Source organism: Tasmannia lanceolata, unplaced genomic scaffold, assembly GCF_043159265.1.
Source record: "Tasmannia lanceolata isolate RefF3 unplaced genomic scaffold, GAP_Taslan_0.1 ptg000008l, whole genome shotgun sequence".
In the NCBI taxonomy this organism is placed as follows: domain Eukaryota; kingdom Viridiplantae; phylum Streptophyta; class Magnoliopsida; order Canellales; family Winteraceae; genus Tasmannia; species Tasmannia lanceolata.
In genome coordinates this window covers 48941966-48959570 of record NW_027518685.1, presented here as the reverse complement: position 1 = coordinate 48959570, position 17605 = coordinate 48941966, and the positions used below count along the sequence as shown (strand labels likewise).

The window sequence follows — 17605 nt, the reverse complement described above, 5'->3', positions numbered from 1 at the left end:
ATCCGCCCAGTGAGCCTTTGGATTTCTCTGATCGTAGTTGGGGAACTCATCTCCAGCACGGCCTGTATCTTCTCGGGGTTTGCTTCAATGCCCCTCTGGCTGACCATGAATCCTAAGAATTTTCCCGCCTTTACTCTGAAGGCGCACTTGGTTGGATTTAACTTCATGTTGTTTTGCCTTAAAATTTTGAATGATTCCTCCAAATCGTCGACGTGCTGGCTGGCTTGAAGGCTTTTGACGAGCTTGTCGTCCACATATACCTCCATGTTTCGTCCGATCTACTTTTTGAACAACTAGTTGACTAGCCTCTGGTACGTCACCCCAGCATTTTTCAGACCAAAAGGCATGACTTTATTGCAGTACAAGCCTTGGTCCGTGATAAACACCGTTTTGGGGATGTCCTCGTCGTACATTCGGATTTGATTGTATCCTGAGAATGCATCCATGAAGCTGAGTAATTCGTGTCCTGATGTGGCATCAATGAGCTGATCAATCTTCAGGAGTGGGTAGCTGTCCTTCGGGCAAGCTTCGTTCAGGTTGGTGAAGTCAATGCAGATCCTCCACTTCCCGTTAGACTTTTTGACCATGACGACGTTGGCCAGCCAGTCCGGGTAGTGTATTTCTTCGATGAATTCGGCTTGGAGTAACTTCTCGATTTCCTCTCCTATAGCTTTCTGCCTCTCTGGTGTGAAACTTCTTCTTCTTTGCTTCACCGGTTTGCTGGTAGGATCGACGTTGAGCCTATGGATGCTCAATTTTGGATCAATCTCGGGTATGTCTGCGGGTGACCAGGCGAACACATCCGAATTCTGTCTCAAAAACTTGATCAAGTTCATCTTAAGGTTGTCTGGAAGCGAGGATCCGACTCTAGCGACCTTTTCTCCGTTTCCGCTTTCGAAGAGTGGAATGTTCTCCAAGTCTTCGACTGACTCGTTTCTCATTACCTGGGCCTCATCTCTGAGGTCGAACATCTCGATTGGGAGTGATTCGGCAGCAGGTTTTCCCCTCAGGAGCGTTGCATAGCACTCCCGGGATTGGATCTGGTTTCCTCTGACTTCTCTGATGCCCTCGGGGGTGATAAACTTCATCTTTTGGTGGTAGGTTGAAGTGATGGCTCTTAGCAAGTTTTGCCCGGGCCTCCCCAAGATCGCATTGTAAGTGGATTGGGCCTTAACCACTAAGAACTCTATCATTGCAAAGCTGTGGCGAGGGGCATTGCCGATCCAAACAGGGAGCTCTATAGAACCTTCGACTGGTACGATGTTGCCTGAAAAACCGTATAAATGGGAGTTGAAAGGCTTTAGGCGATCTTCTGGAATCCCCATTTGCTTGAACGCATGATAGTACAAGATGTCAGCTGAGCTTCCGTTGTCGACTAACACTTTCTTCACCAGGAGGTTAGATATTATCATATCTATTACCATCGCATCATTGTGAGGCATTAGGACCCCTTCGAGATCTGCGTCTGAGAAGGATATGATCTGGTCTGTTTTCGGCTTCTTGCTAGGGACATGGGACAAGCTGATTTGTCTAGCATATGCTTTCTGTTTTGAACTCGAGACTCCTCCCGCCGTTAGGCCGCCCATGATCGTATTGATGACCCCAGCAAGACAAGGGGGATGGCTTTCTCTGGTGGGGCTTCTATGCTCCCGAATGTGCGACTGCTCTGGGCTCAAGTGTTCTGGGGTCTTGTGAGATGGTTCTCTCTCCACTGGACGATCATTCTTTTTCACAAAGTCTCTGAGGTGGCCTCTCTTTATCAGGTTCTCGATTTCTTCTTTGAGGTGACGACATTCGTCAGTGTCATGCCCGTGGTCTCGATGATACTGGCGTATCTTGATTTATCCCTTTTACTTCCCTTGGTGAATAACTTGTCAGGCCATTTGAAGTATCGCTCGTCCCTGATGGCCATGAGTATCGGACTCCTCGGCGCGTTGAGGGGGGTGTACCTGACTTCCTTCTTCTTGGGGCTTTCGTCTCTTCTCTGACTTTTGTCTTCCTTGCGGCTCCTTTGGTTCAGAGTTGACGTGTCCCTCTCTTCCTCCCGAACTTTGTGCTTAACATTATTATTAGCTTCAGGAATGAGGTTAAGCGCAGACAGCGTCTCTTCAGCCGTTATGTATTTCTCAGCCCGAGTGAGAAGGTCTGCAAGGGAGGTAGGGGCTTTTTTTGCGATGGACATTCTGAAGTCCACAGATTTCACTCCCGAGAGGAGGGCGTTCATGGCCGCGGATGGATCTAAGTTTGGTATTTGCAAAGCTTCTCGATTGAATGTGGCGATGAATTCTTTTAATGATTCTTCTGCATGTTGTTTTACCGTCATTAATGATGAAGCTGTCTTTCGAGTTCGCCGGCTACTGAGGAAATGTTTGACTAGTTGGTCTCCGAATTCTTCGAAGGATTTGATTGAGTTTGGCCGGAGACTTGAGTACCAATCTCGGGCCGCTCCGACCAGCGTCGTTGGGTAAGCTCTGAACATAAAGTCGTCCGACACTCCGTGTATCAACATCATTGGTTTGAAGGTTTCAAGGTGGTCCACGGGGTCTGTCATGCCATCGTACTGAGGTAGTTGTGGCATTTTGAACCCCGGCGGTGCAATGGCGTGTAGAACTTCCTCGGTAAACGGTGGCTTGTTACTGAAGGGCCTCCTGTCTCTGGAGGAGGACTCTTTAACGAGGTCCTTTAGGCGATGATCAAACTCTTTCAGCTTCCGATCGACGCTGCTGGGTCGGGCGTGACCTTTCTCGGTTTTTCTTAGAGGCTCTGTGCGGAGCTTGTTAGAGGTGGACCCTGACTGACTGTTCGGGGTCCTCCGAGGATAATGGTTCTGAGGTCGTCCTTGGGAATGCGCCTCTTCACGAGGGTGGTGTTCCGCAGACCTCGACTGCTGTCTTTCATTTCTTTGTGCAGAAGTCATGGAGCGCGCTGATCTTCTCTGTCGGCGCTCCGGTGTAGGGGAGCGGTGGTTTCTTCGTCTAGGTTCCTCTGCCCGCGCGCGAGATGTCCTTCGCGATTGTTGAGGCCCGTCTCCCGGCCTTGGTTGAGCGGCGAAGTTCTCGGCCAAGCTCCGGTATTGATCTGCTAAGGTCATCATTTGCTGGACCAAAGTGTTGAACTGCTCTGTCGTTGGGGTGGTCGTTGGTGGAGATTGAACTGGTAGATGTCCAGATCGGTCCTCTTCTGGAGGTATGACGATTTGAGATGCCACACGTCTCCTGGTGTTCTTGCACCCTTGATTAGACCGTGCCCCCCGGGCAGAGCTGGAGCGTGCGCCCCTCCGAGCTCCTGCCATTTCTGGACCCTTAGAAACTTTTGTGCTCGGGTCCCACGGATGGCACCAATCTGTTGCGGTCAAAATTTGGTTATGGCTGAGCTGGAGATGAAGGGTGGATAGACGGCCTTGATCTGTCCCCACTCCTTTGTCCTACACACACGAGAGAACGGTTAAAGACCAACGCGGAGGGGATCCTCCGCGAAGACCCTTCGATACTTAAGTCGGTGACCACAACAGATAAGAAAAAACCCAAAAGGAATAGTATGTTTTGGGAATCATGTCCTTTACCTTTCGGGTTTTACCTCTATTTATAGTGGTTGGATGTGCTAGGGCAAATTCATAATTTTTCCTATGGTGTGATTACAATACTGCCCTTGAGCGGAGGGCATTGAGCCGTAAATACCGCTTCTTACAGGGGTTTTTTGTTGAGTCGGGCAACTTACCTTCTTGCCCTTTTTGCATGAGAGGGTTTTTTCACACGTGGAGCTCTCTGATTGGGTAGTCATTTTTATCCCCATCAGAAGATGAACCAAAGCACACAAAGAGAGGGGGACGAATTTTTTGGAGAGCCAACAAAGGTTGGGCGTCTTTTTCTGAGTAAGCCAATGGTTCATTGGCTTTATTTTTATAAGAAAGCTTAGGGCAAAGCAAAGAGTAGAAACTTCCTATCTAGTGTATTCCCTAATTTGAACACTTACTATTTCTCCTCCTTCTCTTGCTCTTACACGAGTTACTTAATATATTGGTTTACCCCTTTTTAAGGCATTGGCTTTCTTAGAGATTAAGACATGCCATTATGCTCAAGAGAGATCTTTCAAGATCCTTCTATAAGCTCTCTCATATGGTAAACACGCCCTTTTATGAAAGATTCCCGTCCAAAAAGGACTGCCCAACGTTAAAACTCATTTTTAACCTATTTAGGAGCAGAATCGGGAAAAGTCATAAACTAAAATGTTATAGATCTTTTCGAGATCTTTCCAAGAAATACAAGTGCAAAGTTTGTTGGATAAGCATGTAAAAAGTTATGGCCGTTTTACTAACCTGACCATATTAGCCCTTTCTTTTATTTTTAGCAACCAAATCCAATCAAATCTCCTCCAAATTTTGGACGCCCAACATGTGTAGACCACATGTTTGGACGCCCAACCCATGTGGCCGAACCACACATGTGGTTCCCACATGGGCTTTAGTCCATGAGCTTTTTGGTTCATGGGCTCTTTAGGTTCATGGGCTTTTTAGGATGTATTTTATGGACTTTTTCAAAAGAATCAACCCTCTTTTTAATCAAATAAGAATTTTTTATTATTGGGCCCAGTCCATATGACATTCAAGGTGGGTCCCACGCACATGGCCGAACCATCCTCCCTTTGGAAAAATTATTTTTGGACCAAGATACCCCTATTTGATCAACACACACCAAAAGTGACCAAAATGCCCTCAAACCGGATCGCCCTCAAAGGGAAAGTTAAAAATGGAAAGTCTTCAAGGAAAATCTTCAAAAATAGCAAGTTTTGAAGTTCACTTCTTTTATTGGATGATCTCAAACCGGATCACTTGGAACCCCCTGAAAATACCCAAAAATGCCCTTGACACACAAAATTCTTAAGAAAAGTAAAATCCCTGAGAAATTCTAAATTTAGCAGGTTTCCCAAAATTTATGAAATTACTCATGATTTCTCAGACACAATCCGGGGATCAAATGAGACACACTGGAAATGACCAAAATACCCCTGAAGTGCCAAAATAGATGAAATTAGGTAAAACCCTAAGAAACTCCAAATATAGCAGGTTTTTCAAAATACATGAAATGACTCATGATTTCTTAGACACACTCTGGGGATCAACTGGGACACACTGGAAATGACCAAAACACCCTTGAGGTGCAAAAATAGCGGAAACCCTGAGAAATTCCAAAAATAGCAGGTTTTCTCACTTGATTGGAAACTTGAATTCTCATTTTTCGAAGATTAATTGAACCCCCTAGAGACCTTTAGGATTGCGAATCAACTTAAAAACACCTAAAATGAGTTGAAATTCACCCTAAAATGCAAGAATACTGAATCTAATGTGGAAGACTGACTTGGGGAATTAACTGACCAACCAAACATTTCGCCTTTTAAAGCGTAGCAAAATGGGGGTGTTTACGCCAACCCTCCGATCTATAGAGGTTTCCTTAATATGCAGTTCATTATAGATCGAAGGGGAAAGGGTAGCATTATCTTATGGAAATGAATTTGGAGCCACAACCTATTTACGTTGTGGCCCATCAAATGGATGCTTTGGATAATCCTATGGCATGACCTGCAAAGTACATTTTAAATCTCATTTAAGAGATATATGTTGCCTTTATTCAAGGAGAGATTTTTAAATAGGAAAATGATATCGAGACCAAGAGTGCGACTAGGACCTACAATGAGAATGTGCCATGTGTGCCAAAAAAATCAGTTTTTGTTGATTTTCCTAAACTTAAGGGGTGCCTCACGACACTTGCGATATTGTGGTGGGAACCCATTTGTTCGGTCCCCTTTTAGGTCGTACTCTCGGTTTCCCTAGCACTACTCTTTTAAATAATTTAGGGCAGTGATAAATCAACCCCCTAATATCTTAAATTGACCCCATCTCTCTCCCCCCCTCCCTCTATCTCTCTAAGTACTGCCCATATAATTTAAGATATATGGGGGTCGATTTATCATTGCCCATAATTTAATGTTTCATTTACTTAAGAGAGAAATTTTTAAATAATTTAATGTTGCCTTTATTGATGAAGTGAGAGAGTTTAGGGATTTCTATACTATATACAAGGGTAATATAATACAGGGTAAAATGGTAAAAGAAAAAATTAAAACCTATTTAAAGCAGAAGAACATACTATTAGTAATTAAAAAAGTTTTGGAGGGATTCTTGTAGATACGTTTTAATCTGGGGAGTTTCTAGTAGTTTTCCCTTTTAGGTTTTGGAAAAACTAAAGGGGAAATGGCATAGAAAATGTGTTTTAATTTTGAAATGGGGCATGGTTTGGGCCTTTTTCACTTCTAACATTGTAGACACCTCATTTTGACCAGACCCATTTCCCCAAAGTCGAATAAAATCCCAAAATCAAGTGAAGTCCCGAAGCCAATTTCTAATGTCCAAAGCCGAGTTCTTAAATTGGAAAACCTAAAATTGAACCCTGAGTATCCCAAGATTGAGCCATAATTCCGAACCCCGATGTCTTCAATTATTTTTCTGAAATTTGTAAAAATTTCGAAATAGTCCTAAGTTTTTCGTAGTGACACCCCTTTATTTACATCCCCAAATTCAAATGATGTTCGGACAACCCCTTTTTTATATTTTCAATAACCTATCTTGGCTTTTAGTGTTAAATTGTTGTCAAGAGGTTATTGCATTTTCATGCAATTAAAGAAGGAAAAACAAGCTAGGGTTGTGCAAATATTAAAATGTGGTTGTGCTAATGTCATTTCCCCAATCAAAGAAGCAGAAGGGAGGTGAAATATCATACCAGAGTGTATCATTACCAACCCTTGGGTAACAAAAGAAACAACATTTAAATGCCACCCCTCCTTCCTACCCGAGTCACCCCTTTTTACCAAAGAAGTGATTGCAAAATATACTTGGGGGCTGTCCAGAAGAAGAAAGGGGGGCATGCATATCATATTCCTCATCACTTGTTTTCCCCCAGGCCACCCCTCGTAGTTAAAAAGCGTAGTCATAATATACTAGATGGGTCTGTCCAAGGCAAGAAGAGGGGGACCGAATTTATCATTTTTGCTTGTCTTGCAAGCAATCAAATTAGGGTTGATAAAAGGGAGGTTTCTTCATGAGCAGAAGAAAAAAAAGGGGAGAGCCCATTTGCAGCTTCAAGGGAGCAGAGAGAGAGAAAAGGGGAAAAAAAGAAAGCTGCAAGAGAGAGAGCTCTCTGGATCGGATTAACGTTTCCAAAAGAGAGAAGAAGGAGAAGGGGACCGGCCACTCTCACCAACTCCATTGCCGCCGACCGAGACCTCCACCAGCACCACCACTCTCTCCAACTCCTTCCGGCCACCTCCATCTTCTTCTCCACTCTACCATCAACCATCACCCCTTCCATTTCCTTAACCCCAATCCTCCATCTTCTCCGGCCGTCCTTGCCGGAATCCTGCAAACCCACCATTGAACCACCATCAAGAGCCACCTCCATCATCTCCTTTGTTCATTAACCCATTTCATTTCCCCCATTTCACAAACCCCATTCACATATTTCATCAACAATCCCCAAACACCAATAGCCATCATCTTCCCCAACCTTCATCTCCAAAACCCATTCTCCAAAACCCATAGATCCATATAACCCTAAATCTAACCCATCAGACACATCTTCAAGCTCTGTCACCAATTCCTTTTCTTACTTCCCCATCTTCTTTTCCACAGGATCTCCGGCCAAGATCCGAACACCATCTCTACTCCATTTTTATTCCCAAGCCATCATACCATCACAACAACCATCAAAACCCACATCAGCCATCTCCACCACTACAGACTCCGGCCACCTTTAAAGCTCGGCCCCACCTTGCCTCAGACCTAAACCCATCTCAACTTCCATCTTCATCTTCTTCCACTACCTCAGCCATCATCTCCATATCAAACCCACTTCAATTTTCACCCATTTCCTTCTACACCACCACCATTTCTGCTGCCCTCATTTTCTTAAACCCTCCTTATACCCACAATCGACTTGAGAAATCTCAGATCCGAACTCTTTTCCGGCAAGCTTTTGTACCAATTGTCTTCCGTCAACATCGGGATCCGACCATAGCTAGTCCATTCTCCGGCAATTGTGAGGATTCCATCGACATTAGTTGGATTTCAACCATTCTACAGGTAATTCCCCTTCTCTTACTTCATATTTCATTGGTAGATTTCACTGACTTCATCTTGTTTTCTTCTTAAATTGCATGAATTAGGCCCATGTTATTAACCTGTTCTTTGGATTCCTAGTGAGAATAATAGTAGACGTAAAAAAAATTATATCAGATCATCTATATTCCTCATCTGGATGCTCTGATAATATGAGATTAATTGGTTTCGCTAATTGGAAGTCACTTGTAATTGTCATCAGTTTTAAACCTTGACTCCCCCATGATTTTGGGTCTGTTCAAAACATATTTAGAACAAAATGTTGCACGATTTCCTTTTAACACCCAAGTTGTTTACAGACATGAGTATGTGGGGTGGCTTAATGGTACGATACTTGAAGAATTAGGTGCCACCAATCAGACGAAGAAAATGGGCTAGGTCATTATCAAGAGATGGTGAGCAATGTCTTCATAAACTGATGCCGACACTACTATGTCTTTATAATTGCATAAACCCTTTGATTTCATTGTGTAATTAGTTAAGTCATGGAGATCTTAGAGAAGCTAACATAAGCTTCATTATTCGCTGACGATGGTACTGTTTGTCTTATGCTATTGAAATTATTTTGTTTTGGTGTTATGAACACAACAAGCACCATATGAAAAATTCAGTGTTGTTGATGGCATATTATAGTACGAATTGACAGGGAATGATTCGATTTCTTTTCATTATTCTTTTTAGCAATTACATCGATGTTTCCTTGGTCACTTTGTCTACCATATGCCCAATTTGCAATCCTATACAGGTAGGCTTATCCCATTGCTTTCCCATATTGTTTCATTTACTCTCTATTATTTCATCTCTTGGGAAGTGATGTTCACATTGCTGAATGTTTTCAATAGTATCCATCTGGTGATTTTCTTGGATTAGATGGCTGTTCATACTCAAACCCATTCAATTCCTATTCATTCACTTCAATTAAGCAGTTAAAATGGCCACTCGGAAAGCATCACAGCTTTGATTTTTCATTTGGTAAGATGTGTACTGTTGTTGAATTGTAGTGCCTATAGTAATACTACTGTTAAAATGCAGTAGTACAAGCATCAAGTTGGCATGTTTCTCATGATTAGACTCACAAAATGTTCTTTACTATTCTTACTTAGTGGACTAAGCCATGACCTTAATTTGGAGACTCGAGATGACTTAGGTGACTCCTTCAATGGTCAAGGATAGTGGGGACTGATGCTTGTATCGCTAAATTCTGACAAGGGTGTTATTAAGGGCATTATATTCAATCAATGGTATGATATTCTAGCATGAGCACAGTGATCAAATCCTGGTTCTTCATTTCCACTTTTCTAAGTTCAATTCTAATCAGTCTTCAATTTTTAGAGTTGGCATTTGAAAAGGGGTCAAAGATGCGATGTGTTTGTCCTCTAAGTTCGGTTCTTAGAAAGAGACAAAGATGGAGTCTCATGCTCAGTTCTAGTTTCTTTTTCTGTTTCTCTTTTGGTGCCCGACCATATATTTGAATGCCTAAAGAGGGGGCTTGGTTTCCGATTTCAATCTGGCCTTAATTCTCCAGTCTCTTGTCTGTCTATTCGAACTAAACGAACCAAGGGCTAGTCGTTTAGTCTCATTCTTTCTATGATTTTTGGTCTTGAGTGCATACATTGATCAATATAGATAGTTTTTTAACTTCTTGAGTTCCTTACTGTCTCTGGGATTCTCATCAAGGTTTGGGTGGGATACCGGCATTTGATATTTGCCTTGATTTTTTGGGATGTCCTTTCGTTTGGCGATGACGGAATGTTTCTTGACCCCCCCCCCCATTTGCCCTTCTTGTCTTTTTTTCGTATCTTCACATCTCATGGGGTATAGGGGTTTCCTCAGGGTTTCTTCTTCTTCGGGTTCATTCTCCTCACGTTCTTAGGGATCTAACATGGGCTTCGGGATTCCATCGATTATAGGGACATTTCCTCAGCTTTCTTCTTCATTCAGAGTCATTCTCCTCATGTTCCTCGGGATCCTTTTTTAGTTTCGGGATTCCCTCGATTATAGGAACGTTTTGGCGGGTTTAGGCGACGACGGACGAAGACCTCCTGAGCTAGAAGCCCCTTTCAATCAAAAGGGATAAACAAAAACACATAAAAATCAATTAACAAAAATTCAAAAACAATCAAATACTCAAAAAACACTCAAAAGCGTTTTTCGAAATGCTGATTCGAACTACATTGGCTTGATCCCTTTCCATAGGGTGCGTAGGCAGCTTGGGATCTTCATCCCAAGTCCAGTCAAACTTTTCAATAAAATCATTTAAACCCTTTAAAAAACCATTCAAACTTTTCTAAAAAAATCTTTCAAACCTTTTAAATAAAACCTTTTCGAACCTTTTAAAGCAAAACCAAAAAATGGGCAAGGATGGTGATTGCCAGGTCACCCGGAGCCCTCTATTCATTCCATATCTGATTTTGATCGTGGTTTTTTGGTTTTCATCGGTTTTTTGACGTTTTATCGGATTTTGGGACGGGTGACGATGTAGCGTGACCCCTTCACAGGGATTGTCCTCGTTGAGCCCAACGATAGGCTATGACGACCGCGAGACTTGTCCGATCTTTAGCGGATCAAGATCATGGAGCTCGATTCCTTTAGAATCGCTCCCTGAGTTTATCGTATGTCCCCTTTTCTTTTTCCTGGCATTTTTAGTTCTCGTATACCGTCGATTTTCTGATTCCTTTCTTTCCTTGCATATTTTAGCTTATTGTGTGTTTGTCTTTGGTTTATTATGTGTTACTTTTACCTTGCTTACTTTGTTAGTATGTGATTGATTACTATTTTCTAGCATCTTTTAGCTCGTCTTTTGTACAGTTTCACATGCTTATTTACATGCTTAGCTGTAGCATTTATCTGCTTACTTATCATCATCATATGCTTAGATGTAGTTATTTACTGTTTTCCTGCTTATCATATCTGCTATATTACTTGCTTAGCTGTAGCTGTGCATGCGGATGTTATTGCTTTTCTAGATATGATGAGTTAAGACTAGATGCGATGAGTTAGGATTTGGATGTTTATTTTCTTTTGCCTATCCCCGGGTCATGCATGCTTAGATAGACATTTTCTTGGGGATATTCGTTCTCATTTCACATGATTTTTGCCCAAAACTCTTCAAAATTAATTAAAAATGGCATAAGAGACCAGGTGCTTGCACTTGGGCGAATTGAGGGTGCTCTTTGGATCTTCCTCATTCGTCACCAGGCACAGACTTTTGTATCTCTGGTTATCCGTTGCAACAGAGTATTTCATGGGATCCAGGGCCGACTTCCTTGGATGGTGACTCTTCTTTGTTATAGGTACGTCTTGGTTCTGGGCTAGTCCTTGTATCAAGAGGTATCTCATTTATATTGCTACCCATGCTGTGCGTGGCACCATTTCGAGAGTTCCTTGGTAGAGCTCTCCTTCACATTGTGGAGATCCGAGAGGATTGACGGGGATCTCGTATCCCTCGTCGCCGTCCTCGGGATCGGGGTCAACAGGCTGGCGACTTTGCTGGGGATCTTTTCAGATTATGCCTAACTCTGCTTTGACGCCATTTTAATTAATTTTGAAGAAATTTGGGCAAAAGTCAAATTAAATGGGAATTTAATCGCTTAGAAATCCAGGGGCACCTAAATAGGTGGGTAAAACAAGGGAATCACACACTGCACAGCATGCATTATCATTTACCTGTTTCCTTTTTTTTATTGTTATTGGCTCCACGGGATAGATTTGGCGCGTACCAGATGGGATGTCATTACTTTGATGGGCCGTTGAATCTATTTCCAAGCTATACACGAGTGCTGCAGCCGTAAACACTCGGTGTACTTGTGTTTACAGCAGCCGATAATCAATTAAGCATACTATGTATAACACTAGGTGTACTTGTGTTATACATCTAAAGTATGGATCATATGCATAGTGCCCTACAGATTGAGTCTGGAGCCCTACTTTCATTTTTACATATATTATGTACATAAATATATTTGCTGAGTTAGTAAAACCCAATTAGAAGGTGCATGTGCTTATATATATTGTAGACACCCCTATTTTGCTCCGCTTGAATCAACAAAGAAGTTAGTATTTTTCTATCGGTTTTTCTAGTGTCTTTCCTTTCCGCGTCCGTCTCTTACATTTTTTAATCTTTTTGGTCATTTCTGTCATGTTTCGTGTTGTCTTGCTAAGTGTTGAGGATGGTTATTCACAAGAATCAAAACAAGAGAGAATTTGGACCCACTGGGTGGCCTCGCATTGAACATTTCGATTAGATTTGGATCAAGCAAGTGTGAACTGCGTTGTTTTCATAACGGGCATAGTATATTTCGGCCAATGGACATTGCAGCCCAGTTTGGATCATCTGATGGAAAAGGTTTAAGGGGGCGCAACCTAATTTGCATTGTAGCCCATCAGTCAATGGTTCGGATCATCCTATGGAAATTTGTGTCGTGGCCTGTCTAATGAACGATTTGGATCATTTTAAAAGCTAAATTGGTATGTTCTTTGTATAGTGGGGCCTCTCATGCTATTTATATGATTCGGTCATGATTTAGAAATCCATATAGAAATAGCAATTGCCCAAGAATGAAGGCTTACATCATTCGTTTGGACTTTAGTGGACAAAGTGCCTTATATTCTTAGACATTATACATATGGTATTCTTGATTTAAGAAGGCACAAACCGATCTATAATTTTGGAAGTGGTGGGATCATTACTAAATTGCTTTAGGGGAGTTGACTTGGAATGTAAAGTATAGATGGATATCAACCATTAAATAGGAGAAGTAGCCATGCAATACAGGATTCTAAATTGAGAAAACTGTTTGTGAGCTGAAATAGAAAGCTAGAATATAATGTGTGCAATTACCCATGTGAATGGAAGCTTGCTGATTTGAAGACATAACCCGTTCGAATCATAGTCGATTGATTGGACAGTCTGGATCATCAGATGGAAAGATGGCAAACCTATGGGAATTACCAACGAGTCTTTTGGCAAGCCACTTGCCTAAAAGGCAGCATTCCCTGATTGCTTTCTTTCTTTTATAAAATCATAATATGTTTGTAAAGCTACTAAGTGAAAGGAAAGGTAGGCAATTTAGCTATTCCCACCTTACATACGTGTGAACATCGATGGAGAATGTTTTCAACTAAAATGGCATGATATTGAAATAAAATGGTTGGATGATCTTCTTTGATAGATAGAAATAGTAACACCTTACCTGTGTGTTGTCAACTGCCGTGTTCTTCCTCAATTGTTTTTTTTTAGAAGGTGGCTGTCATAAGTGAGTTGCTATGAGGAGGTTTTAAAAAAAAAGGAAAGAAGAAAAAAGAAGGAAAGAAAACAGCAGCTCTCTTCTCCTAAAATCAACAATACTCTCTCCCCATGATAAGAGAAGAAAGACCATAACAGAAAAAAAAAAAAAAAAAAAACAAGGTGGATCGGTGGTCTCTGCAGAGGGGAGATCTCACACTTTCTTCTGGGCAGTAGTGGGTTGGATTTCGATTTCAAAAGGAAAAAAGAAAAAAACAGAGCATTGGCTCCTTCTCTAAAAAGGTCTCTCTCATATCTCAAGAGCACCCTCTCACGCATACTCTCTGTGTCTCGCTCAACAGAGTATCTCCATCTCTCCCTCTCCATATCACTCTCACCCTCTCCCACGCTCAACAGCCATCTCTATCTTTCCCTCTCCATCTCTCGAAACAGGGTATCGAGATTTCCATTTCTAAAGTAAAAAAAAACAAAAAAAAACAAAAAACAGAGTGCCGTATTTCTCCCTCTCCATCTCTCCCTACATATCTCAATCTCTCTGTCTCTCTCAATCTCAATCTCTCTGTCTCTCTCACTCTCACTCCCTCTCTGTCTCTCTCACTCTCATTCTATCTATGTCTCTCTCAATCTCTCTGTCTCTCTCACTCCCTCTCTGTCTCTCTCACTCTCACTCTCACTCCCTCTCTGTCTCTCTCACTCTCATTCTATCTCTGTCGTCTCTCAATCTCAATCTCTCTGTCGTCTCTCACTCTCACTCTCTCTCTGTCGTCTCTCAAATCTCACTCTCCCTCTGTAGTCTCTCACTCTCACTATCTCTCCAATATCTCTCTATCGTCTCTCACTCTCACTCTCTCTCTCTATTATCTCTCTCTAGTATCTCTCTATTATTATCTCTCTCTATTATCTCTCTCTATTATCTCTCTGTTATCACTCTCTCTTTGTTATCTCTCTTATCTCTCTCTCTCTCTCTCTCTCTCTCTCTCTCTCTCTCTCTCTCTCTCTCTCTCTCCACAGTAAAAAAAAGAAAAGAAAGAAAGGGAATCGGATTGCACGTCGGCGGACTTTCTCAGATTCTTAGGCTTTTGGATTCAGCAAGGATCTCGATTAAAGGTAGGCTCTTTATTCTCAAATTTTTCCAGAATTATTCTGTATTTTTTTACATATTTTTGCATAGTTTTAGCATTTAAGTTTATTTAATTCAATATTATATGGGTGGGCTCAAAATCGTATTTTACATGAGTGTTTCAAGTCCGATTCGTCTCAAAATTTAATACACTGATCTATTCAAATAGACTAAAAGAACTATCGGATCGGATCGGACATTGGATCAAAGGATTTCGAGAATTTGAATGAAGATTGGAATTTCATTTGAAATAATGACCGAGATATTAAGAAATTGGAAAAAATAGCTATCTCAGGATGATCTATTTCTTGGAATATTAAAATTTTTTTGTCTTCATCACATCAGAACAATGTTAAAGGTCATTTTCCAAAGTCGTAATTTTCTCAAAAATCATGTAAAAAAATAGAAAACTCTTAAAAAACATCTTTTTGAGGAAGAAAAATAGAAAATATACCAAATAAGGTCCAAAATTAATGAAATTTCGTGAAAAAATAATATGATACTAATATATTTTACCATGAATTTGTAATGATTTTAGGGTTTTATTTGGTATATTGTTTGATATTTTCTTTGGAAAAACAACCAGATTTTGTGAGGTTTTTCATTAATATCAAATCATAATTAAAAATTTCCAAAATTTTTACAGTAGTGTTCTATTACATATTTCATGCTACTGGAAAATTTTCAATTGATTTGGAATTTGTTTCCTAGGGGATGTTGTGTAAATTCCTAATCTGGTCTGAATCTTTAAAAATCCGAAATTGATAATAAATCGTATCTAAAATTCATGAAAATTTCACAGTGTACTAAATTCACTCATATCATATTAATGTAGAAATTTCAATGAATTTAGATATCTATTTCTAAGGGTTTCCTTGTAAATTTAACAATCTGATCTCATTGTTATTAAATCAAAAATTAATAACACATTAATATAAAAACCTATGAAAGTTTTCCAGTAAGCTATATTCATTCCTATCTTGTTACTGTAGAAATTTCAATTTATTTCAAATTTTTTTGCAATGAGTTCATTTGTAAAATCATTCAGGTGGTCTGAAATTGATAAAATCAATTAAAAATTGGAATTAATCAAAATCATTATAAAAATTTCTAAGGAACCTTAAATTTCTGTCACATATTCATTCCTTAATTCACTGAAACAGAAATCTTAGGAGTCTTAGTTTTCTCTTGTAAAATGGCCATGCTAGGATAATTTAGATGGAGAGATAGCATCCATAATCGTATCCCAATTGCAATTGATCATTGACAATTTGAATATTAAAATTATAGCATGTTATTGGCTCCGAGGTTTACTGTCCACGAAAATCCTGAGAGATATGCCAGGCAATAAGGTGCTATAACTTAAGTTTTAAATTGTGCAAGGGGAGAGCGCACGATTCCCTTCCATGGATGCAATTCTAGGTTGAAATGTGTGATCCATAGAGACTTTGGTATTCCTTTAATGTTTAGGAACCGAAAATCCTTGAAATCTGAAAATCATTAACTTCAACAACTTGAATCAATTTACCTCATGTCTTTCGGAACCGTTGGATTGCGGTTTCCATCGTAGGAACCATTAGAGCCCTATTTAGGAACACTTGTGTCATGTTGTGTCCTAAGTTTTAGGGAGTCCTAGAGTTAGGAATCCAGCCTCATCACGGGCGTTTGCTATGGATAGCAACCGTACCATATATCTAGTTACACTAGTTACCCTCTTTTCTCATAGGACAAGCCTAGTTACCTAGGACGTAAGTTAACCTGCATTAGTCTAAGGGACAACTTGCACTTAGATAGGATCATATAGCATCTTAGATGAAGTCTTAGGGTAATAAAATCTTCAACTTGAATTAAATAACTTCTCTTAAAACTGTTGAAACAGTCAATCCAGTCTAGATCGGTGTCCTAGATGAGTTAGGCATAAGTAGCTTAGTTTAGGTGCACCGAACTACGTCGACTCTGATCCCAGTGAGGCTTGGGTACGTAGGCAGCTTGGATGCTTGATGGCATACCAATCACGAGTCGGCTCCACACATATGTGGGGTTTGTACAATAATCCTTAAATTAAAAGTAATTAAATCACTTAGGACTTTTCATAAAATTAGAATTTTAGGAGAACTTTCATTTAGATTGAATTCAAACAAATTAAGAAAATTAAGATACACATTTAGGAATTACATTGAAATTAGATCTTAGGATGCATGTCACATAGTCCGCACATTAATATAGAGTTAAATGAGCCATTTAAAAGAAATTCAAAAGAGTTAACTTTTGGAATTGAAGACCGATTATCGGGCAGGAATGGTGCATGTGGTGGTAAATCCCCATACCTTCCATTCTCGTAACCAGGTAACGAGTCTAGATTTCTGGTCAGTTATGGGTCCTAGAATACTCATCTAGGTGGCGACTATGTCACTCTCTTTTGTGTGGAATTCGGATTGCCTTAGTGATCCCAAGTTCACGGAAAAGATGAATTAAATTACACCTCGCTAGGCTCGGCAGCTTACCCCTGCCCTTATGGGTACTGGGTTGCACGTTTGTTTACACCCTATGGCTTGGTTGCTGCCTGCTTAGCTGGGTAATTAAAATCGATAATAAAAAGCACATGCCATTCGCGTGAGTACGAGAGACCAAGAGAGAGCGTGGCGGCTCGCGCCCCACCCCTCTCGCGGGATCGGGTCCCACAGTTTGGCGACTCTGCTGGGGACCACCTAACTTCATCAAAACTTCAAAGGATAACTCATTTGAATTTAATTTAACTGGCTCATAAAAACTCTATCTCTTATATATTTGTTAGATTAGTTTGTCGTGTTTTATTTTCTCATCACATCATACTCAAACTTAATTTAACAAAACCTGAAGGCATCATAAATTGCGCAAACTTATTGAACACACTTACATCACTTGCATCTAAACCCTTGCATCTCACATGCACACACATCCTATTTTAGGAACCCGGAGTGTTATCTAGCATGGTTGACTGGGATTTCATCACCTGGTGCCTCTGTGCTAGAGAAGCATTCCACTCTTAGCCTAGTACATTTATGGTGTGTAAACGGATCTCTTGTTCACGTAC

The 17605-nt window shown here is 40.7% G+C and overlaps 1 protein-coding gene across 1 annotated transcript; it reads right to left on the bottom strand.

Annotated features, from left to right (window-relative positions):
* Positions 1-293: 293 nt before the first annotated feature.
* Positions 294-1586, bottom strand: LOC143883019 (uncharacterized). Its single transcript, XM_077386389.1, has one exon. It carries the CDS (start codon positions 1584-1586, stop codon positions 294-296), a length of 1293 nt encoding a protein of 430 aa, XP_077242504.1.
* Between the last annotated feature and the right edge of the window lie 16019 nt (positions 1587-17605).